This window comes from Ceratotherium simum, chromosome 13 (genome assembly GCF_057802395.1).
Source record: "Ceratotherium simum simum isolate JZ-2026a chromosome 13, ASM5780239v1, whole genome shotgun sequence".
NCBI lineage: Eukaryota > Metazoa > Chordata > Mammalia > Perissodactyla > Rhinocerotidae > Ceratotherium > Ceratotherium simum.
In genome coordinates, this window is record NC_141912.1 from 13,656,281 (window position 1) to 13,679,957 (window position 23,677).

The following is a 23,677-nucleotide window of genomic DNA, read 5'->3' on the forward strand; positions in this document are numbered from 1 at the left end:
GTGTAAACCAAGATGGAATGAAAGTACTGGTCACAATAGAGTGTAAGATGGGCAGGGGCTGAGCAGGGGTCAGGCATTTTGGGGAGAAGGATGGCAATACTGATTAACTTTAGACTTTATTAAATCAAATATGCTTAGGAAAAGTGGTTATAATAAGAGTAGACAAGTTGTCTTTGAAGCAAAAAAAGGAATATTAGAGGAAAAAAGCGTCACTAAATAAAGATAAAAAGGAACAATTCGCTGGGAAGAGATAATTATAACTTGCAGGCACCTAAAACATAGCATCCGGTTATATGAGGCAAAAAACTGATAAAATTTGAAAGATAAATGGGCAATTTCATAGACACGGGATTTTAACATCTCTTTCAATAATTGATAGTTTAAGAAGACAAAAAGTTAGTAAGGATATAGACCTAACAGCACAACGAGCAAGCTTGATCAAAGAGACTCGTGTGGAGAATGCACATTCTTTCCAAGAACACATGACACGTTTACCAAAAGATCACACACTAGGCCACAAAGCATTTCTTGATAAGCCACAAAGAATCAGACAAACCCTATCCTTGAGCATATACAACTGCCAGACACCACTAGTAATAATGAAAACCAAAGAATATACTTAGAATTTTTTGAGGAAAAACCCTCTAAATAATTCATGACTATAAAAGTATCTTAATTGAGAATCTAAGAACAAATTGTTAACAGTAATAAGAAAGTTCAGCGAGATTGCTGGTTATACAAAAGTAAATTTTTGTTTACCGACAATGAGCATCTAGAAAAATATAGTTTAGAAAATATATATGTGAAAATAGCAACCAAAGATATAAAGGTACTAGGAATAAATCTACCAAAAGATGTAGAAAACTTCTATGTATGAAATTTTAATAATTCTTGAAGACCTACATAAATGGAAAGATACCCAATATTGATGGATTTGTAGAATCAATTTCTAAAGATGTTAATTTTCTGCAATTTATACATTGAACGTGTTCCTATTAAAATTCAAATGAGCTTTTTGAGGTTCACAAGTTGATTCTGATATGTATAAGATAGAGCAAAGAACCAAGAATGCCAGGACAATTTTGAAGAGGAAGATCAACACATGAAGGTTCACTCACTCCACCACCATAGCAAGACTTAACTATAGTTTAATTAAGTAATAAGAAAGTGTGCTATTAGGGCAGGGAGAGACAGAAACAGTGTCTAAAAACAGGCCCACACACATATGGAAATTTGTATATAACAGAGATGCTATTTCAAATCAGTGGGGAAATAAGGACTTTTAGCAAGCAGCATTGGAACAATTGGTTCTCCATATGGAAAAAATAAGTTAGATCCTTCCATCAAACCATATTTAAATGGATTAAAGACCTACATATGAAAAAGCATGACTTTAAAAGTTTGGGAAGAAAATAAAGGAGAATGTTTTTCTAATCTCAGGGTAGGAAAAGATTTCTTAAACACAACACCAGAAGCACAAACCATAAACAGAAAGACCAATAAATTTGACTACATTAAAATATTTTAAGAAGTTCTTTTGTACATTAAAGACACCATAAACAAAGTGAAAAATACAATCCTTAGCCTTGGAGAAGATATTTGGCAAGCATATAACCAAGAAAGGATTTGGCCCTGAATTTATAAACAGCGCCGATGGAAAAGGCCAAATGATATGAACAGACACCCTATGGCCTCGAAACACGCGAGGTTGTTCTTCCCTCCTCGTGTTCGATGTCCATTAAACAAAAAGGAATTACTATTTCACACTCATTAGATTGGTAAAAATGAAAAAAAAAAATCTGACGATGCGAGGCTCTGCTGAGAGGAGCATAAATGGGCACACATTTTGGAGGATAAGATGGCACTGTCTAATAATGCAGCGGGACTGCTGGCCCAGAGGATTTGAACATCCCCAGCTTCACGTGACGTTGTGTAGAACAGTGAAAAATTGGAAGAAAGCTTAAATGCCCAGGTATGGGATCTAGCAAGGGACAGGTGTTTTACTACGAATACATTGCACACAGATGTGTTGGATTCTTTTATTTTCTATACTTATTTTTGTAGGCCTAAAAATATCCTAATTAGCTTATGAGGGTTTATGGGGAAAAGGCACTTACACATGGCTGGTGTGACTGCCAATGGGTACAACCATTACCGAGGGCAAATTAAAACATCACTGTGACGCCATTCTTTTTAACCCCTTGAACGGACGAAGGTGGAAGTGTGATAATTTATGTTGGTAAGAGTGTTGGGACGCAGGCACCCTCATACATTGAATAGAGGTTGAGAACAACTCAGTGGAGGTAACTGGGGCATTATCTAACACAATTGTAAATTCCCTTTGACCTAGCATAATTTCCTCTGGGGATTTATTCTAAGAAAAGAACCACTATTAGAGCAGAGGTTTATCTACATGAAAGTTCATCACAGCAATCACAGCATTGTTTGTAATATTAGTAATTAAAGAAACGACCGAACACTAACCCTATCTGGACTAATAACACTAGACTGATAATGTCTGATGCTAATTTATGGTACAACTGTCCGATGGAATATTATGCTGTCACCAAAAGGATACTGTTGAAACTTTTTAATGATGTAGAAACTCTTGCAAAATATTAAGCTAAAATAAAGTAGGTTACAAAACAGTATGTAGAGTATCCCCTTAAAAATACTTATCTATGCACTGAAGCAAAGACGCCAAAATGTTAACAGAAGTTACTTCTGGATGGATAATAGGTGATTTCTATTTTCTTCTAGATTTTTGTTTGTTTCCCCAAAATTCTGTGCCTGTGTGTAATTTTTATTTTAATAGGAGAGGTTCCTTCTGCTGAAATAAGTTAAATAGGCTCGATGATACGGACTGATGACCCCAGAAGGCAGGGAGCCAACTACTGCAGACTTGGCGCGCGCGTTCCTTCAGAAGTCTAATGAGTTTTTGATTGTCACAGAATCGTGGAGAGGAGTGAGGACCTGGGATCACCAGTGACATCACCACGGACAGGCTGGCCATAGGCGAAGCTGCTCAACCTCTCTGAACTTGGTTTCGCCTCCCTAAAAAGGGCATCACAGCTTGGGCTGGCCCGGCTCCCGGCTTTGTTTCAAGGGGCAGCGGGAGGGTGTCACGCGTGCTAGCGCGGTGTGCAAAGCCTCAAGCGCGGTGCGTTACGCGGGGATGGTTGTCGGGCCGCAGCGACGCTAGGGGCGGGGACGCGCGGGGGCGGCGGGGGACCGGGGCGGGGGCGGGGGCGCCCCGGCGGCGGCCGGCGGGGGAGGGCGCCGCCTGCTTCTGCCGCCCGCGGGGATTCCCCCGGGCCGGCGCCCGGGGAAGTCCCTGCGCGCGGGTACAAGAGGGCGGCGCGGCGCGGGCGCGCCACAGGCCGGCAGCCCCAGCCATGTCGCGCGGCCTCCAGCTCCTGCTCCTGAGCTGCGGTAGGGCCCCAGATCGCCTGTCGCCCCCCGCCTCCCCGCGGGACCCCCCCTTTCTCGCTTGCTCACGCCTCTCTCCCGCTCCTTCTTACAGCCTGCAGCCTGGCGCCTGCGACGCAGAAGGTGAAGGTGGCTTGCTCGGAGGATGTGGACTTGCCCTGCACGGCCCCCTGGGACCCGCAGGTCCCCTACACGGTCTTCTGGGACAAGGTAAGCGCGGCGATTTGGTCAGCTCATTGGAGGCAGCGGGAGTCCCCACCTCCCTTAGGCTGGCGACCCTCTGTGGCCGGGAGTCGAGGGCGTCTCCCGCAGCTGAACTGGAAGTACCCAGTCTCCCGACCTGCCTCCTCTACCCGCGCCCGACCCCATCCGCATCCAGGTACAAGGCCTGTTTAGAGTTTGTTCCCGAGGACCTCGATCCTCTCCCTGCCCCTAGAGGTGGTCTGAGATGAATGATCCAAATCAGACGTTTTGGAAGGGCAGAGAATCTCTTGGATTAATTCTGGAGGCCACCTGTGGTTGTGGCCCGCAGGCCCGGAAGAAAGCAGCTAGGGTAGATTTGGATATCGGACGAGAAGAATGTGCCTGTATTTCTGATTTCTGGTGTTTTGTGACTATGATGCCCATAAATTTGGGGAGGAGGGAGTGGGCAATTTGAGAGGAAGGACTGAGACGTGATTCAGGCTTGTTTCTTGAGTGGTAGTTGTCTGTCAGTCATCCCCTTTCTGGGATCCCCTTGCCCCCTCCCTTACTCCTTGCTGCTCTGCCCTCTGGCAGCGGTGAGAGGTCCAGCAAGGAGGGCGTCTGTGAGGGTGCAGGAGTGGCGTCCACATGTGTAAGAACACACGTCACTGCCCCTACTGTAAGAGGGTTGAGTCGCACTGAGGCTTTTGTAAGGATTCTTCTCAACTGGAACATTTTCAGATTCTAAGATTATGGTTCTGGTGGCATTGCCAAGTCAAGCAGCCACTGTTTGCTGTCACTTTGGTCACCTTCTTTAATCAGGTTACTGCCACAACAGCGCCTCCAGTTTAAGCCAAAGGGATATGGTATCCCAGCCTTACTCTGCAGCTCTCGCTGATCTGCCGTCTTACCTTGGAGGAAGTCTCTGTGCCTTTGTAGCCTTCCACAAAATGCCAGATGTTCTCCTGCCCACCATAAAAGATGCTATAAGAACCTGCACACGTATCTGGCCTTTTAACAAGGCAACAAAGGACAGTTATCTGTGTGTTTGAGTGTGTGTGTGTGTGTGTCTCCTCTCCTAACCGGATTGTCAGGTCCCTGGAAACAGACTGCACCACTGCTTTTGTGTATTCTGCACGATACCCACCGTTTGCCCTGTTCATTGCGAAGGTGCCCACTGAATTCAGCCTGGCACTTTGTGAGTTACAGTGGAAATGGTGCTGCTGCCTGGAGGCACCATTGTGTATAAAAGTAGGTTTATCATTAATCCTACTTCATTTCCACCTTATTCACTGTGGGTTCAGAGAACACAACAATTCCAAAATTGTTCTTGTCATAAAAATGATAGTATTTAAACAAAAACATTGTAAAACCAGTATTATTTGAGTGCTTGCCATCTGTGAAGCTCTGGGGTAAATATTTATGTACATTAGCTGTTTTAATGCTTCCAATGGGCTTATGAGATCGGTAGAATTACTATTCCCACTTTACAGATGAGAAAACTGAGCCTTAGGGAGTGCAATGAACTGCCCATGGTCACACAGCTGGCTAAGTGGCGGAGCTGGGATTTGAACCAAGCAGTCTGATTCCACAGCCTGAGCTCTTAGAGGTCTGTCTTGATGGTTCTGTTTTCTACCTCAATTACTTATGGTAAAGAAAATAAAAATGTCCCTGGGCTAGCCAGGCAGGGACTGAGTTATCTTAAAGAAGGGGGAAAACATGAAACCACTATCCCTTCCAGAGGGTAATTAAAAAAAGAAAACAATATTAAAATCCCTAGGGGAGTAATTAAAAAGTACTCACAAAACAAGTAGATGAAATTTCAGACTGTAAAGTTCAAGCAGTTGTCAAGTTAAATCTTCTTGTACAAGGTCATTTGGAACGAGGCAGTAAACCATAGCAATTAACCTTTGACTTCTCTTTAGATGTCAGCTGATGATGTAACTCTAATATATGTGCTTGTTTATTGAACACGGTTCTTGCATGATTTACTCGGAAGTTCTCTCAAACTCTGTTAAAAAAAAAAAAGAAGGACAGGAATCTCTTGGCATTCTCTTTTTCTGTTGGTCCATGTAATAGGGTCATTGAAAAATCATGCCACAGTTATTTTTTTAAGAAGTTAACTGTGATTGAGTAGTGGTGGGTAGGAGAGCTATGCTATGCCAATAAACTACTCAGATACCTTGAAAGTGATAGTCATTGTTCCTTCAAGGACTTTTTAACAGGTCTCAGCATATTCTGTAGATATTTGTTATTTAATTATACTTTTGCATCGATTGTGCTTGTACAGCAAAAGTGGATAGAGTGCTCTGGAAATAAGGCCAGTGGTGAAAAATACTGAAATATTTGGTTTTACAGAAGATTAAGCATCTTGTCATTTCCCCCACAACTTTCTTGTAAAATGTTTCAGTGAAACAGAGAGGTAGCTATAGTGAGGAATTTAAACTGGGTGACCCTAGCCAGCCCAGCTCATGTCGCCTCCCTGCATCATCATTAGTGCGGTTTGTAAAACCTCTTTGCACAGCCATGGGCTGCATGCTGGACAAGTAAAGCAGAGAATGTGGGTTTTCCCCGTCCGCCAGATTGAATCACATTCTTGCAGGCTTTCTGCATATCACAATTATGGTTATAATGACTCAAAATTTAAAATTCCGTTTACCACTGAGTTCTCCGGCACTGTGGAGCATCCTGCCACTGTCCAGTTGGCACTGATGACTTGTGGTTAACAAAAGGACCCATGTAAACCATGTGTTTCTTATCATGTGCCTTGTACCAAAAAACTCAAAGCAGACGGTGTCCAATTAGTGTTTGTAACCTTAGGGTGAGTCAAGAAGGAGTGGTGTCCTTTTGATTCTCTCTGTTTCAAAGATGCAGTGAGAGGAAGCTGGAGGAGGCTGAATATAGACATGTGCAGGGGGTCAAAGGTGGAACCAAGAATGGGCAGAGGTAGCCCAATTCCTGTTAACTCAACTCTTCTTTCCTGTGGACTGATGTCCTCCTAACTGGGATCCAACAATGGGTCCTCTTCTCCTCTCTTCCAATATTGTACTTTTTAAGGCAATTTACTGAGAATGAATGAGAAGAAATAGAAAAGTTAATACAGTATATCCATTAAATTTAGCTTTTAAAGTTGTGACTTGGTTGTGGTCGTTTGGGGAGGTATTTTGAGAAAATATGTAAATAGACTTTGGTCTAGCACTCATTCCATTGGCTGTGACCTTGAGTTAGATTCTAGCGTAAGAGGGCACAGCACAATCCCAAGTCTGCCAGGAGTAAGAACATTCATTGAAGGGCTATATCTGTGCTTCATGCCGAGCATCACTAGGTTCACATTCTCTTTAGTGAAGCTGCATTGGGTTTGGAGGGAGATGATGACACTGGATGGAGTGTTTGGGCATGGTTGATGTTTGCCAGTAATAGTAATGAGTGGTTATTTATCAGAGAAATGTAGTACCATCTTGTGTCATGCTAGGAGCCCTGATAACCTGTGTTGATGCATAACGAAAGAGGATATATAATATCATCTCTGGGTGACACTGCGGGGGTGAGGATAGAGATGCGTCACAAGACAAGTGCCCTTTTACGTGACTTCCAAGGGAAGGGAGAAAGGAGAAGTGAAACTATGATTTCAGAGAATAGAGCAGACTTGCAGTTTAAAATATTTAGAAAAGCCGCAGCTGTGGCAGATCATGGGCTATCCCATGGACTAAGGGAATACTTGGAGAGCAGGTTAATGGCTTGCATGAGGCCACTTCAAAAGTTCCAGGATAGTCACCACACAGAGATTGCTTGTCCTTGATTCGTTATGAAGCTGTCTTGGATGTATGTTGCTAATCTCCTATTCAACAGAGTTATATTTTCAGTCTCTACCATCTTATGTAATAATGAGTCACAAGGCAAGGGGGCACTAAGGAGAGCAGAGCACTTTAGGAGGGGCTGGTGTTGACGAATGGGCTGGGTGGATGTCATCTGTACAGCCACAAACCCTGATGGACCCATGGAGGAGCCAATGTGTGCTACTCTCTGCATTTCCTTGATTCTAGAATGCCGTCTGTTGTAAGATAGATTTAAGAACATGCTTTTAGGAGAAAAAGGAAACATTTCTACATTAAATATGGAAGCACTGAAACATTGAAATGTGAAAACAGTGTGTGTGTGAGCATCAAAGAAAAATCATACTGTCCCCATTGGCACCTACACTACTTGACCTGGTTGAATAACTTTTAGGTCAAACTATGAAAGACATAAAGTTGGTTTTCAGGGGTCTCTCATAGTTATACTTTTATTATTTAGTAACTATTTCTAAGTCCCAAATGTGTGCCCAGTCCTAGGCCTGACATTGGCTATCCCAAGATCAACACGGAACTTTTGCTAGAGGCCCGTCTTGAGCAAAGGCATGGACACAGGAATCCACAAACATTTTTGGGAACCGATAGGTAATAGTGATCTAGAAGGGAGAATTATACAGCAGAGGGCTAAGAGATAATGTCAAAAAGTAGACTGGAAACAGATTGTGAAGAATCTCGAATGCGAAACTATAAGGGCTGGCACTTTATCCTTTCGGCAGTAAGGAGCCATTGAAAATTTTTAAGCAAAGAGAATGACATAATGAAAAATACGTTAAAAGAAAAGCAGATTTCTTGTGTGAAGGACAGAATATGATTTATCCTAGAAGATGAGTCTCAGAGGGAGGTTTATTCTTTCACTACCGGGAAACTTCCATCCGGTTAACTCAGTAAGACTTGAACGCATTCATGGAATTTGCCTTCCCTTCTGTCTTGGTCGCCGGTCCTGCCCATGTGGCTCTGTGGAAGAGTGGGCAAGGCGGATGTGGCTGCCTCAGAGGGGACTGTAGAAGAAGTTTCAGCCGCATGAGAATGGTGAATCACTGAGCTTTTTGGCCAATGATGAGACAGAGCAAAGTCGCTAAAATCTGTCAGCTTGGAAGAGGGTAGGGAGGAAGAAGGCAGCTGAAAGTTAAATACAGAAAAGACCAAACACTTGTTTTCCATGAATAAAAGGCGGAACCTGGATCATATGAGGACTAGATTATTTTATGTCACAACACAAAGAAGAGGAAGTTAGAAGAAGGTCTCAGTGATGCAAGGGAAGGTTTTTTGTAGGACAGCACTAAAAAAAGATTCATTACCTAAAAAGGGGTTCCTCCATCTAAAACTGTTTCCATGATCCCTTCCTGGTTACTCCTGCGATAACCCCAAATTTTCTACCAACAGTCCTCAGCTCAAACCAGAGCTAGACTGAGGTACCTCCCTAAGATTCCTTTACACCCACAAGAGTATTTTTGATTTTTGTTTTTGCACTGGGGTGTATTTGGGTAAAATTCCTGTGTGTGTCATGTAGTACTGGTATAGACTTAAGAGCTCAAGGTTTGTCAATATCACTTGATATTTTCCTGGAGCATCAACTAGTCTACTGTGAGTTCTTGTCTCAATTCTCCAAGAGAGGATAGATTCCAGAAGAGCTGGTAGTTGTCTAGGATTATGGGCCCACATGGGGAAAATCTATGGGAAAAGAAGGATGCTAGTTGCTGTAAATAATTCATATTCACCTTGGACCTGACTCACTGGGTCAGTTCTGGAGAGCAAAGATTCTGAATCCAATCATGCCTTGGTGTCTCCTTCCCTGAGAAGTGGGAGGCATGTAAGCCTGAGGGACAAAGCAGGACTGGCCTAGAAGCTGGAGCCATGTGGAGTTAGCCCCCTGTGTGCCACAATTATTTATGGGGTGGTGCAAGGTGCTGGTATCAGGAATCTTTTTAGTTGTGAATGATTGTAATCCAATCAAAACTAGCTTAAAGAAAAGAGAATATATTGGCTTAGATGATTGAAATGGAAAAAAAGGTAAAAATCAAAATATAGTTCACACTTCAGTTATGGCTGGTGTTGTGGGTTGAATTGTGTCCCACAAAAAGATATGTCTCAGTCCTAATCCCTGGTATTTGTGAATGTGACCTTATTTGGACATAAGGTCTTTGCAGATGTAATCAAGTTGAAGTGAGGTCATGCTTGGTTAGGGTGGGCCCTAATCCAATGACTGGTGCCCTTGTAAGAAGAGAAAACAGAGACACAGACATAGACACACAGGGAGAACACCACGTGAGGATGGAGGCAGAGGTTGGAGTGATGTGTCTACAAGCCAAGGAATGCCGAGGATTTCCAGCAACAGCAGAGCTAGGAGCGAGGCATGAAACAGATTCTACCCTAGAGCCTTCAGAGAGAGCATGGCTCTGCCAACACCTTGATTTTGGACTTTTGGCCTCCAGAACTGTGGGAGAATAAATTTTTCTTATTTTAAGCCACTCAGTTTGTGGTACTTTGTTATGGCAGCTTTAGGAAATGAATACAGCTAGATTTAGAGGTTCATGAATATCCCAGGGCTTGTTGTCTTTCTCTCACCTCTTCCTTTGTTCACGTTGGTTTCATTATCAGCCTTCACGTGGCAGGGAGATAGTAGCTGATAACTGCAGACGTGTATATCCTCCCAAGATTAAGTGCAAAGGAAAAGACTGTGCCTCTCTTCTAGTATCTCAACAAATATCTGATTATAATTAAGTGGCTTTGATTGGGTCATATGTCCATCAGAGCCAGTCTCTCTGGTCACGATGTCAGGCCTGAGATAAGTGTGCCTCCTCTAGAACCAGACGTAGTGCCCTCTGAAGGACATGAACTCAGAGCTTGTAAGGGGGTTCCTTCCAGGCCCAGCAGGACCCACAAGATGCTGATGGAAGAAGGATGGTTGGCATGAACAATGAGTGGCTCGACATTGCCTTCAAATCCCAGTTCCGAAAGGTTTTTTTGTCATATTACCATGGTGCTTTAGAAAATTCAGAATGCAGTGGATATTTTGGAGACATTGTGGGTAGAAAAATAATTTCTCACTAGAGTAGAGATTGAGACTTCTAGAACAACTTTGCCAGAGAGGAGACTGGAAGTATCAGCAGTAAGGAATGACTGTATGGGTGGATGGAGGGGAAAGCTGTCGGATATAGCAGCAATTTCTATTACCAACATTATCAATTATAAAGCACTATTCTGTGTTTGCTCATTTGATTCTTAAAATAACCCCATGAGGTAGTAAGGTAGTTACAGATGAGGAAAATGAGACTCAGAGGTGACGTGATTTACTGAAGATGACCCAGCTAACTGATGGAGAAGCTGAGACTTGACTTCAGGCCTTCGATCCCAGAGCCAGTGCCTTGTAACTTTCTCATTGTTCCTGAAATTCACTCATTCATTCAACAAATGCTTTTTGAATATTTCCTATGTGCAGGGAACTATTTAGAATGTTGAATGAAACCTTGGCTATGGAAATAAGAGAGAGGACACTATGCTATACTATCTACCTACATCATCTTCGGTACCTTCACTCCAACTTTGTGAGATATAATTACCTCCCCATCTCAGGGGAGCAACCGACACCTGAGAGCTGTTCAGTCAGTCGGCCAAGAGCAGAACTAGCCGTGGTTGGGCTGGGCTTTGGTTGCAGGTGGGCCCAACTCTGAAGCCCGTGCTCTTAATTACGTTGCCTCTGCTATACTCATAACTCTGTTAACAGCCATAAATCCAGCTCTGTCTGTTAGACCCAGTAAATTTCAAAGTGGAAAATCATTTTTCCAATAAAACTACACTTAGAAAAAAAGATGTTAATGCTCATACATTCTACTCTCATTATGACATCAACCTCCGAGCCAAACTATTTTGCACATTATAAAGAGCTGTTTTTATGATGAATGGGGATTATATTGGCACTTTAATTGAGTTAGAAACCTAGGGACATGAATGTTAGTGCACTAGAAATGCAATAAAAAAAAGAAAGCTGTTCAATGTGATTGGAATATATCAGATTAATTTAATACCACCTTTAAATACTTACAATCTATACCTTTAAATATGTTTAATCAAATTGTTGGATTAAATATTTATATGCATATATATGTACACACATTTTCCCCCTCAAAAAAACTCTTTTTCTTTTAGTTTCCTATCATGTTCTTAACAGATCTCATGTATGATAAATTTGGATTTCCAGTTTGTGATCAAAACTCTTTCTTTGCCATAGGAATGGAACTATTGTCTTCTTATATTCAAGTATGGTAATCTGGGAGGTTAGCATACATTTGGATAACACTATGTCAACTTTTAAAAAGTCACTTTCCACAATAGCGTTTTTGACTGAAATATTGCTTCAGGTTCAGCCATATTTAATTACTTATTTGATTTCTTTCATTCTAATTCAAATTTGTCCATCATTTAAAAAAAACTCAAATCACATGCCCTTAAAATTAGTACATGTATTTGCTTGATTTAATATTCAAGAAATTAAAGAGAGCTTGTTTTACTTTAGGGCTTTTGTTTACCTTAAGGTCAGATCTTCATTTTAGAGACAGAATATGGTGTTTAAATTATTTAGTCAAATTGGAGGCCTTGAGACAAGTCAAAGTCTGTAGGCTTTTGGAAAATGAGATGTCCTATATTTTGCCCTTTTCTAATTCAATCAGAAAAATAGAATTGTCAGCATGAGAGTTAATGCATAGAGTGTGGATTTTTAAAATTAATTTGCCCAAATCGTGTTGTGGTTTAGCACGCTACAATATTAGCGTTGTAAAGCACGCATTAAATAGTTCCCGTCATTTATGCTTGGCTGTGAATGAATCCGAGGGTTCCTTTTGTTATAAATTACTGTTTCCTAAAATGCTTCTGCAGAGAGGCAATGAAACACTTTTAGATTTGCAGTGTTTAAAGAGCTGTTCGTGCCAGTGGTTGATTGTGAGCCAGCTGAAATGTTTATAAGAACTCATAAAGCAAAGCGAAGTTGAGGATGGCCCATTTGCTGTTACCTCATTTTCCTCTCCCTGAAATTCTCCTTTAGTTCTTGAACAGCACTGCTTCTGCCACTGCTGCCTCACCTGATACTGCGGTGTGATGGTGCTTGGCCACAGAGCTGAAGAAAAGAATTTGATCTTTTGCATGAAAAGTCTCTTGGTACTGCTCGTGCCCCACTCCCATCCTGAGCATGCAACAGTAACGTAAGAATGGCCACTATTTTTGCAGATGTGGGCAAATCCCAGATTCCCCAGATGGAGTCACATAAGAAGAGATATCTTAAAACGGCAAAAAGAAGGGGGAATAGGCATTGTATATACATACAGTTTGAAGCTAGAGGGAGGATTATGGAATATTTCCAAGTGCATTGTGTGAATGTACAGAAGGTTCTTTTGCTATAGTTGATCATCAGGTGGAGAGAGCTGTTCATTGCTTTGGCAAGAGTTCCCAGGTTGAGCCAGTAGTTTTCTTAGTTTGTTGGGTCTTTCAGGAAGACCCAGGAAGGGGCCATTGGAAGATGACCCCATGAGAGTTGAGATATTTTGCTGTGGTCCCATTGATGGCTGTGGCCATTCAGTAAATCCAAATTTTGCAGGTTCCTTTCCCCTTCTTCTTCTTTCTGCCTTTCTAATATTCTCACCCTGCCTTTGTTTTGCCATCTGAAAATAACTAGAGGCCTGCTGGAGGTTTTGCCAGAGGACCATGAAAATCTGACCGTCAAATTAACTACATTTTATTGTTGTTACTGCCGATTTTTAAAATGAATTCTGTTCTGCAAATAGGCAGAAGGCCACTGCCAGCCAGTTCTGAGCATCAGCACACAGTTGCTTCAGCAGTTTCCAGCAGCCAGCATGATAATGGGACCATCTTTATGTAAATAAGCACAATCGTTTATATTTCCACCAGCTCCAGAGGGGCTCAAAGTTTTGATCTTGACTTTCAGCAGGGCCTTTCTGAGTCGAGGAGGGGGGTCATTGGATAGGAGACGAGGCCCCCAAGGAGAAAACCAGAGGTAGATGATCTCCAGATGGTTGTTGCAGCCAAGTTTCCATCTTTTCAGATGCAGGGATTTCTAGCAAAACAGAGACCCAGTGAAATCTGTTAGAAAGAAATCAATTGAGCGCATTTGGAGGTTAATTTAGAAAAGAAAAGCAGGATGAGACATCATCGCAGACACTGCCGAGACCAGGCTGAGTTAATTAGTTCCAGTTGGCCTTGGCAGGGTGTGGGGGACCTTGGAACAGATTGACCTTGGATGGTCCTAGGCACCAGGCCCATCAAAAGCTGGTAGGAGGGCGCACCTCTGCCAGGCATCGGAAGAGGGGAGAGGTGTGGGCACGTGATAGGCCTGCAGTTTGTGGTTTAATTAGACTTGAAAAGAGAAAAATTGGGCTAAATTAGACATGTTCTAGAATCAGTGGATGTTTTTAATTTTCTCTAAGCTTCCTTGCCCACAACTCCTTTTTTTTTTTTTTGCTTTATTTTTGGACAACTAAAGGCCGCAGTCTGTAGATCCTTGATTATTTAGGAAGGAATCTTTCAACACAAGAAGAACCATCAAGAAATGGGATATATGTTCATAGACTTTGCCTGAGAAAAGGCCATTAGTCTCAGCCCGGTGCTCGGAGTGGATGGAGCAGGGTTTCTTGCAGGAGCAATAAATCTGCCACCAGGTGTCTCTGTAGCCCACTCCACAGGAACGTTAACACGAGCCGAAGGCTGTGGAAACTGGAACCTGAGCTCTCTGTTGACCTCGTAGTGCATTCCCTAACTTAATAAATTAAGCAGAAACCACTGAGGGTGTGTGTTTGCGTGCGTGTGTGTGTGTGTGTGTGTGTATTTTCTTTCCTGAGCTGCCTCGGCCTCATAAAGTGTTGCCCTAATTCTTTGGTTATTTATTTCCCTGCCCTGATTCCCTTATGAAATGTAGGAGAGGAGATGTAGGGTGCTTTCAGAAGAGATTAAACATTGGTAGGTGCAGGAAAGACAGCAGCAGTGAAGCCTGGTAATCGCTGTGTCTTTCCCTAAAGTGGCTGTCTGGTGCTGTTACGATGCTGGGGGCAGGTAAGGAGGGCCACTGAATCCTGGGCTCCCTGCTGGTCCCCAGCTACCCAGCAAAGGGCTAGGGGCTGCCCACAACCACTAAAAACAGTGATTTGCCTTACTGTTTGTGTAAATAAGTTTTAGAAGCTTTAAAACATTTCAATGGAGGATCAATGGGCAAGTTAATTAGGCAAATTAAAAATATGTCCAGGAAAGAGAGAATTGATGGTGAATGTGGTGTGTGCCTAATCATTGAAGCAGGAGATGTTGAAAACACCCATCAATTTCGTCACAAAGCTAGTTCAGGGGAAGAAAACCAGCCAGATGAGTTGTTTGGTTAAATTTGGTATTTACCTGAGTCAGGCTGGTCTGTCCTGGGGACGATGATTTAAGCTGTAACTGTCCTTCCTTGTGTATCTTGATATGACTACCTAATGATTGATACATAACAGCTCCACATGGCACTCTTCTCAGCTGTCTTCCTGCCTTAGCAGAGAGAGTAAGTGTGGTACATTCTGTGACATCATGGATGACACACAAATACGAAGTCTTTGAAGAACAAAGTGACTATTTACAGGAGGCGTGGATCATCCGCATCTGTGTTTTTGGTTGAGTTGTCTGGCAATAATCTTAACAGATCTTAACGTTTTATTTGGAACGTTTCCGAATAAAAGGCTGAGAAACAAAAATAAGAATTAGTCAGTGGGTGAGTTGGTATCTGAAGAAAAGAAGAGAACATTTAATATAAAACAACCAGCAACAAAATATGATTCAAAGTGATTCATACACTTCATCACATCATCATCCTCAACACATCCTTATCATCAATAGCAATACTCTTTCCTTTAAATAGGGTAGAAGTTGTGCTACAAAGCCTCATAAAATGCAGTCCTGATCTTATTCCAAAAAAGATATCGCTTTTAAGAATTTTCTTAGATTCTCTCCTCCTCCCCCAAAGGTCACACATACACGCAATATCTTGTTTTAAAAAAATTAGTTGAGGGTATGAAAACGGGAGGAAGAACCTTGGTGTGGAGACCAGTGCTCGCAGGTTCTGTCAGTACAGCATGATGTGATATAATTCTTTTTTAACAGCTTACGGAGGGCGGTGAGGAGAGGATGGAGATTCCCCAGGAAGATCTGCATCTCAGTGGGCAGTACCATCAGCAGAAGGAGCAGAAGGGCTCTGTAGAGGCCTCTGGGGAAAGGCTGTATTCTCTGAAGATCAGAAACACTACCAGCTGCAACTCGGGCACATACAGGTGCACTCTGGAGGACCCGGAAGGGCAGAGAAACCTAAGTGGCACCGTGATCTTGAAGGTGACAGGTGAGTGATCTGCTGCACCTGTCTTCTTGCAAAATGCATGTGCACTTTCTGCAGGTCCTAAAATTGATCCTCTCAGTCAGAGTCTAACTCAGAAGCTTTGGATCACATTTGTGGCTAGAAGCTAAATTCTACTGCAAGAATGTCTTAACTTTTTCTGTCTGTCTGTCCTTTTTTTTTGGAATAAGGACAGATCTACCCCAGCCTGACTGGAGTGGATGTCACATGTTTTCAAACAACTAATCTGGGTGTTGTTTTTTCATATAAGAGTCCTTCGGAGCAAATAGGAAGTATCCAAGTCTAATTTTTGGAAGATGGAGACACTGTGTCATCCGGAATACATCAGATAACGGGATAGTGTTGTACTGTCTGCTCATTTAAGGCTTTCTACCCTGGCCTAAGAGCGCCGCTTCATGTCTCCACCTTTTTAACATGGGAATGGCATTTCCCTCCCATTTTACAGTGATTGAAATTCCCAATACCTCAACTCAGGCCAAGGAAAAATACAAACAGTACAGCAAGAAAATAATGTTCCGATGTCAGAATACACATTTTTGCTCCATGTGGTGATACCAAGATTCGAGCGTCAAGGCAAGGATTATCTCCTGGATTATTTTCATAACCTTTATTAAAATATACCTTGCACTTGACTTTTGCCCAACTCTTGATGGTAGCTGAGGCTTGAAATGACACACATGCTGTTGTCACAGGGTCTCTGATTTTGTACAGTAGCTGCTTTCTCCTCCTATCAGGTGTCTGAAAGGAATCTGACTTGAGATAATATCCTTATACTCACAGGAACACAATCACTGTGTAGGGGTCAGTGTTTGGATTTGGTTCTCTGTTCCACACACCCGCATATGCGCATGCACGCACTTACACACAGGTGCACACACACACACACACACACACACACCTTATACCTTCTCGGTCTCTCGCCCTTTACACCGCTTTGCTTGCCTTCACAGCCCTTATTACACCTGACATGCTGTGCTCTCTGGTTTGTTCTCTGCTGTCTCCTGGCACACAGTAGGCCCTCAGTGAATATTACTCACATGAAGGAGAAGTGAGAGCAACCTAGCAGGGAAGAGCAGAGAGGGGAGGCACATCCTGTAGAGAGCGGAGAGGAACAGAGAGCAGCTGATTGTCTTTTCTTTCCTGCTCAAAGGCAATGTTGCCTCCAAATTAGATGGTCAGACTCTAGAATCACTTATCTGGTTCGAATATTAGCTCTGTTGCTCGTCGGCATGTGACCTTGGGCAAGTCGCTGATTGACTCTAAGCTTCAGTTCTTTCGTCTCTGAAATGGGGATAATAATATCTACAGCTAGGCTTGTTGTGGAGGTTCAATGAGACATTGCACTGAAATGCTTGGTACAGTGCCCGGGTTGGACTGAGTGCTCAATAAATGTGAGGAACCGTTAGGGCGATGGCTCTCAACAGTCACAGACTCCTGTGAGAATCCGTCCCTAGACTACTGTACAAGATTTTGAATCCAGTTTCAGGGTCAACAGCTCTCTCGAGGCCCATCCCTGGCCCCGGGGGAGGAACCTGTCTGATCATGTGCACTGCACCTGCTCCTGCCCGGGCCTTTATGCAGACTCAGTTAACAACCTCGCTACCCCAGACGACACATTGGATGTTGTGCCTGAGTGGAGAGAGGCCATCCCTGCCGTGTCCCAACTCCTCCTGCCCTTGCCCTCCCAGAGTCCTGCAGCCACAGCCTTTAAAGCCACTTAGGGAGCTGTTCTGTAGCCCACCTTTGCTGCTGGCCTTGGTGGAGGGGCTTTAACCGTTCTACAGAAATGTGTCGACTTACTGGGTAACAGCAGGGCAGCTCACCTGCCTTGTTTCACAGACCCACAGTCCTCCCGAGGTGGATTCTGCACAACATTCTACACAACACTGTTGAAGCTAGATGATGTACAGATTAACAAATGATGGTTCATCCGTTGAGAAGACAAAATAAAAGCCAGGAAATGCCTGATCTCTGAAATGGAGGCAAGTGGGCAGCAGGATTAGTCTGGACCAGACTCCTGGCTCTGCCACCCGCCTGAGTCCCTCAGCCTCTCTGAGCCTCGACTTCTTCATCTGTAAAGTGGGGGCCCTCAGACCTGCCTCTGAAGATTCAGTGAGATGCTGTATGTCAGTCCCATTGCACACAGCTGGGCAGAGTGAGAGCGAGTGCTGGCTGCTGCTGCGGCCGCCGCCACTGCTGTCATTACTGTGGTTCTTCCCTTCAGCACAGAGTGAGGGTAGAAATGGGAGACAAGTAGGACTTAAAAAAGCAGGAGCAAAGCGTTCTTAGTTTTTTATCATGGTAGAAAAGTCCTGTTAAATGGCTTCATATTTTACTTATTTTTTTTTTAAGGATGCCCTAGGGAACACAAAGAAGACTCTTTTAAGAAATACAGAGCTGAGATTGTTCTGCTGTTGGTTCTGGTCGTTTTCTACTTAACACTCATCATTTTCACTTGTGTAAGTATCTTTTTAAAACATCTATTATTATTAAAAGATCACCTGAGGCCCCAATCCGAATATGTTTTGTAGCTAGTGTGAATCATTCAATAATGGTGAGAGATGTTATTCTCCGAACCCTGGACCAGTGGAGGCCCCGCGGTGTGAGCGTCATTACAGGAGGCCCCCAGCTTGTTTTTCTTCTAGTGGTTCTGCACAGAGCACTGTGAAGAGAAAACGAAGTAAGATATGTGAAGGAGCTTTCGGATGCCAAAGGATCCCGCCGAACACCAGGGGGCCTTGTAGTTATAGTGGTAGAAAGTGCAACACCAACTGGCCACCCCTGGGGGCAGAGGCACCGTTCTTCCTGTAGGCAAGTGAGCAAGCCAGGCTACGCCAGTGATAGGTCAGTCTCCTTCCCCTGCCCTGGAACTGTTTTCTCTTAGGAGTTCTTCCCTTGTGTTTTTGGTATTTCTTAAGAATTAACCCTGAGAACCCAGAGCGGTGGGCTACACAGGGAGTGTCCTGGGGTGGAGGATGGCTGGCCAGTGCGTGGGTGTCTTTGACATACCTTTGAGCTATTGGTAGCAGACTCCAGCTTAAACCCTCTGAGCCTCGCCATGCATGGCTGCTCACCTGGGTTGACAGTAGTTGTGAGGGAGCAGGGCCAGCAAGGGGCCTGACCCACTAGGAAGTGGTCTGTCCCATGTGTTTCACTACCATCTGGAAGGGCTGGTCACTTAGGGACCAGGACACACCTCACCCAGGAGCTATCCCAGGGCTGGTTCTCTTCACTCACTGTGGCCTTCTATTCACTTACTTGCCTCTCTGGCTGAGCATGCATCTCTCTGGCTGCTACTTTAGACATCAGTCAATCAGAAGACTCCACTGAGCGCCTACTGTGTACAGCTCCTCATGCTAGGCACTGTAGGGGATATAAAAAGGTGTAAGACATAGTTCCTGACCTCAAGGAACTTAACAGTTTGGTCATTAGAGTTATTTGCACATAAGAAGATCATTAGAATTACTGAGCAGTATATTTAAAAAATGAGTGACTTTACTTTCTTGTTGGCAAATGCCTGTTTCTATGGGCACTGATTTTTCCATACAAATAACTAACAGTAGGGGCTTGAAATGGCCCCAGTCTGTAATCAGTGCATCTCCTGGTCAAAGCTTGGAGATACCAGTGAAATAGTACAAGCCCATTGTAGCATGAGTGAGGTAGCCAGTATAATGAGGGCTTCTAGAATGAGCTGTGTCCAGCCAGCTCTTAGTGAATGGAGTTTAAATCGAGGTGACAACTGATGCAGTTTTCCGATTATTCACTTCTCAACTTATCTCTGTTTGATTTTCTCTTTCAGAAGTTTGCACGGCAACAGAGTATTTTTCCAGATTTTTCTAAACTTGGCATGGAACGAGCTTTTCTCCCAGTCACCTTCCCAAATAAGCATTTGGAGCCAGTGACTCCTCACAAGACAGAACTGGTGTGAGAAGGATTTCTGCGGGTTGTTTTTTCTGAAGTCAAAGTCTCAGTGGTGTGCAAGCATGTCACACTGGACAAGAGAAGACTGAACCCCACACTGAAGATGGCATCCTTCCTGTGAAGTCCTTCAGCTGACTGAAGCATCTGAAAGTGGGTCCCACCCCACTTTTTGTGAGAAGGACCTTGAAAACAATTACAGGACCACATAGCATGGGGCCACCTACAGGGTGCTCTCTAGTGCTGGTTCGTCACAGCTACCTTCTTACCATTTCGTTCAGCTATCTGGTCAACCTCTTGGAAATTTTTTCAGTCATATAAAAGCTATGGGGAGATGCAGTTGGAAAAGGGTCTTGGGAAATATGAATGCCAGAGCTGGCCCTGTGACAGACTCTTGAGGACAGCTGTCCTCTTCCACATCTGGGAAACATCTCTTTGAATTTGCTGTGTTTTCTTGCACTAGCCCAGATGTTTTATGTCTGGGAGAAATTGACAGGCCAAGTTGTGAGACAGTGGGAAATATTTAGCAAATAATTGCCGGGTGTGAAGGCCTTGCTATTACTAAGGAGTATTATGTGTACATAGAAATAATAGGTCGATGAACTGTTCCCCAACAAGGCTTTTTCGTCTGGGAAAGACATCCATAAAGAAGCAATAAAGAAGAGTGCCACATTTATTTTTATATCTATATATACTTGTCAAAGAAGGATTTGTGGTTTTTTCCCCTTTTGAAATCTATGTCTGCAGTTAGCTATTGTTGCTAACTGACAAGCAGCCTGAATATGGAGAGTGAGAAGAAGTCAGAGAAGGTGACAATAGGATAGAGAGCTATTTAGTGACCTGATGGACATGCTGGCCCAACCATGTAATCTGGGTTCTAGCCATCGTTGTCCTGCTACCTGATCTTGGGCAAGATCCTTATGGTTTCTACATTCTCGTTTGTAAACCAAAAGTTTGTTGTGTGAGTTGATTGAAATAATGTATGTGAAAACCCTTTGAAAAAGTATAAAGCACTATACAAGTTCTAAACTCCAGTGGGTCCCTATCCTTATTACTACAGTGGTGTTCTGGGCATGAGAGAATGCCTTTCATTTTTCATGTTTTCAGTTGTTCCAAACAAAGAAGGCTATGAAGGGCCCCAGCTGGTGGCGCAAGGGGTTAAGTGCGCGCTCTCTGCTGCGGCAGCCCGGGGTTCGCGGGTTCGGATCCCGGGCGCGCACTGACGCACTGCTTGTCAAGCCATGCTGTGGCGGTGTCCCATATAAAGTGGAGGAAGATCGGCACAGATGTTAGCCCAGGGCCAGTCTTCCTCAGCAAAAAGAGGAGGATTGGCAGATGTTAGCTCAGGTCCCATCTTCCTCACCAAAAAAAAAAAAAAAAAAAAAAAAAGAAGGCTATGAAGACGACTTTCCCATAATCTTCAGTATGAATTCCTTTGGGGGAAGTGAGGAGGCCAGTTCAGTGGTCTGTTCTTGAAGCACCAAAAGTCCTCCAAGACACGGACACACAGAGGCCACTGGGCCGTGGGGAGAAGGGAGTTCACAAAATGTTGCGTTGACATTTTGGCAATTGTTGGGTTTCTCTTATCAAACTTGGCCCTTTCCCTACTTATTTTCCAAAGAGAATACGGCCCACACTAATATGAAAGAGTAAAAGAGATGCCAAGTTGATTTAGTGTTTTTGCCTCTTCATCAAGGATTTCATATTTTAAATGTATGCATGTGAATAGGGAGTGTTTTTCTTTTTTATATTTAAAACTACTCATAAGACTTGGGGATGAGTGCTGGGGTGTCCGTAAACTAGATTGAGAACCAGAACCCAAGATGAAATTCTAGAGAAGAAAGATCGGTTGAGTCCTTCCTCTGAGAGGGAGGGCATCTATGGCAGGTAGGCCTCTATGAAACAGCACCTCTTCCTTCCCAAAGATGCTCCTGAGTCCATCCTCAAGTGGCCTTGCCACCAGGTAGTGCATGATCAGTTTGACCACATGTGACCACAGGTGTGAGGGATGGAAAGAAGGAGAGTTTTCACTTCAGAAGGATGTGTGAAGTCAAGGTCTCTGCACCTGGGATTCATGGGGTTTTCACTCAAGATTCTCAGTAGGTCCATTACCCCAAAAATGGTGAGAATAATTTAGTACAAGTGGTTATAATAGTTATGAAAGCATCATAGGTGAATCTATTTTGGAGAACATCTCTTTGTAAAGATGAATGCCCACAAAATGTCTGTAAAAGCTGTAGATTCTCTTTCAGTGGAATCAACTCCATTCTCAAATCCTTTAACAAAAGTGCTGCAGGGACCGTTTAGCATGGAAATTAAGAACTCAGATTTGAAGCCCAGCCTTATCGCTTAGAAGTTTTACCACCTAGGCAGGGGCCTTGCCTCTCTAAGCCTCAGTTAGCAGATCTTTAAAATAAGAATAAGAATAGGGGCCAGCCCGTGGCTTAGCGGTTAAGTTCACGCGCTCCGCTACTGGCGGATCCCGGGCGTGCACCGATGTACCGCTTCTCCGGCCATGCTGAGGCTGTGTCCCACATACAGCAACTAGAAGGATGTGCAACTATGACATACAACTCTCTACTGGGGCTTTGGGGGTGAAAAAAAAAGGAGAAGGATTAGCATGGTTGTTAGCTCAGGGCTGATCTTCCTCACACACACACAAAAAAAGGAATAAGAATAGTATCTGCCTAATAGTTTGTTGTGAGGATTAAATGAGGTAATATCTCTAAGAGCTTAGCCCAGTGTCTGGCGAATAGTAAACCCTGGATTAACATTAGAACAAGAAAGAAGAGAAAGTGACAGTGACCATGAATCTTTGACAGACAAAGTGCTTTTGTTAAAAGGAATGAATGACTTGGTGGGGGAGTCATGTTGCTTTCAGAGGATTAGTACACGATGAAACTAAATGCTTCACAGCCATTAGAATTATAGTACCTGAGAAACCAGAGAGAGGGGGCTGCCCTTCATCAATTTTGGCTGACTTAAGCTAAAAACACGATGGAAATTTGAGATCAAGTTGACTCAACATTTCACACCTAGTCTTTGGTATAAGAGAAGTTGTGTGTGTGCGTGTGTGGTGGTGGTGGGGGGTGGTCCTGGTGGGCAGGGCGGAATTTATCAAGGAGAGTGAACTGGCTTTCCACTGGCTTGATTGAGGCCTATCAAGGTATTTCAGAGGAAGGTAGATAACCGTGGACCATATTTACTCTTTGTCTCCACTGCCAGAGAAAGCTTTGTTCTCGGAGCCTCCTTTGTCTCTGGAATTAGATCTACAGTTATAATAATTTAACCTTGGGATGTCCTAAGACACAAACACAGGCATGAATATCAGCTCATCCTTCCAAATGAAGGCCTGTGGTTTTTGTTTTCATAGTAATTCTTAGCAAGTTTCATCATAGAAAATACTAAGCTGCACTCACAGAACCCAGCAGAGCCCGATTATTTGCTGGGGCTGCAGAAGAGATCTGACAGCAGCCTGTGGACATGAGGAGAGTACATGAGGCTTGCGTGTTTGACCCCACAGCACAGTAAGAGTCGGGAGTCTCTGGATAACTCAGTCTGGTTCCTCACCTCTTTCCTCATTGGCAACTTTATTTGGCTGCATTAACTGGATAATTGTTTATTACTCCATCTTTCCTCTGTAAAAATAGCCAAAGGCCTGGAAATCTTAGGATAGGAGCTGTTTGCTTAATTCAACGGCAATTGTTCCTCATAGTTTTGCCACTGACTGTTTGCAGAGCCAGATTTGATCTAATTGGTTGGTAAGATACAATCAATCACTTCTTTGGTCAGAGTCTATTATTTCTATTTTTTGTCTTCTCAAGACTAGGTGTACTTATTTTCTAACTTTCACCATTAAATTGTATAAGAAGTCACACTTGTACCACCTGCCTTTTTGTAGTGTCTGTTGAATGGATGA

The 23,677-nt window shown here is 43.4% G+C and overlaps 1 protein-coding gene across 3 annotated transcripts in view; it reads left to right on the forward strand.

Moving 5' to 3' along the window:
* Positions 1 to 22,820, forward strand: part of CD83 (CD83 molecule) — a 35,821-nt gene extending 13,001 nt beyond the window's left edge. Inside the window, exons 1-5 of one of the 3 annotated variants that reach the window (XM_004432106.3) lie at positions 3,305 to 3,432; positions 3,524 to 3,639; positions 15,594 to 15,825; positions 18,193 to 18,299; positions 19,640 to 22,820. In XM_004432106.3, the coding sequence (XP_004432163.1) occupies positions 3,396 to 3,432; positions 3,524 to 3,639; positions 15,594 to 15,825; positions 18,193 to 18,299; positions 19,640 to 19,768 (621 nt within the window). In that variant the 5' untranslated portion in view covers positions 3,305 to 3,395 and the 3' untranslated portion in view covers positions 19,769 to 22,820. Of the gene's footprint in view, positions 1 to 3,304; positions 3,433 to 3,523; positions 3,640 to 15,593; positions 15,826 to 18,192; positions 18,300 to 19,639 lie in introns of those variants that run through there. The other 2 variants (XM_014788743.2, XM_087438033.1) reach the window with 2 other exon arrangements.
* Positions 22,821 to 23,677: the final 857 nt, after the last annotated feature.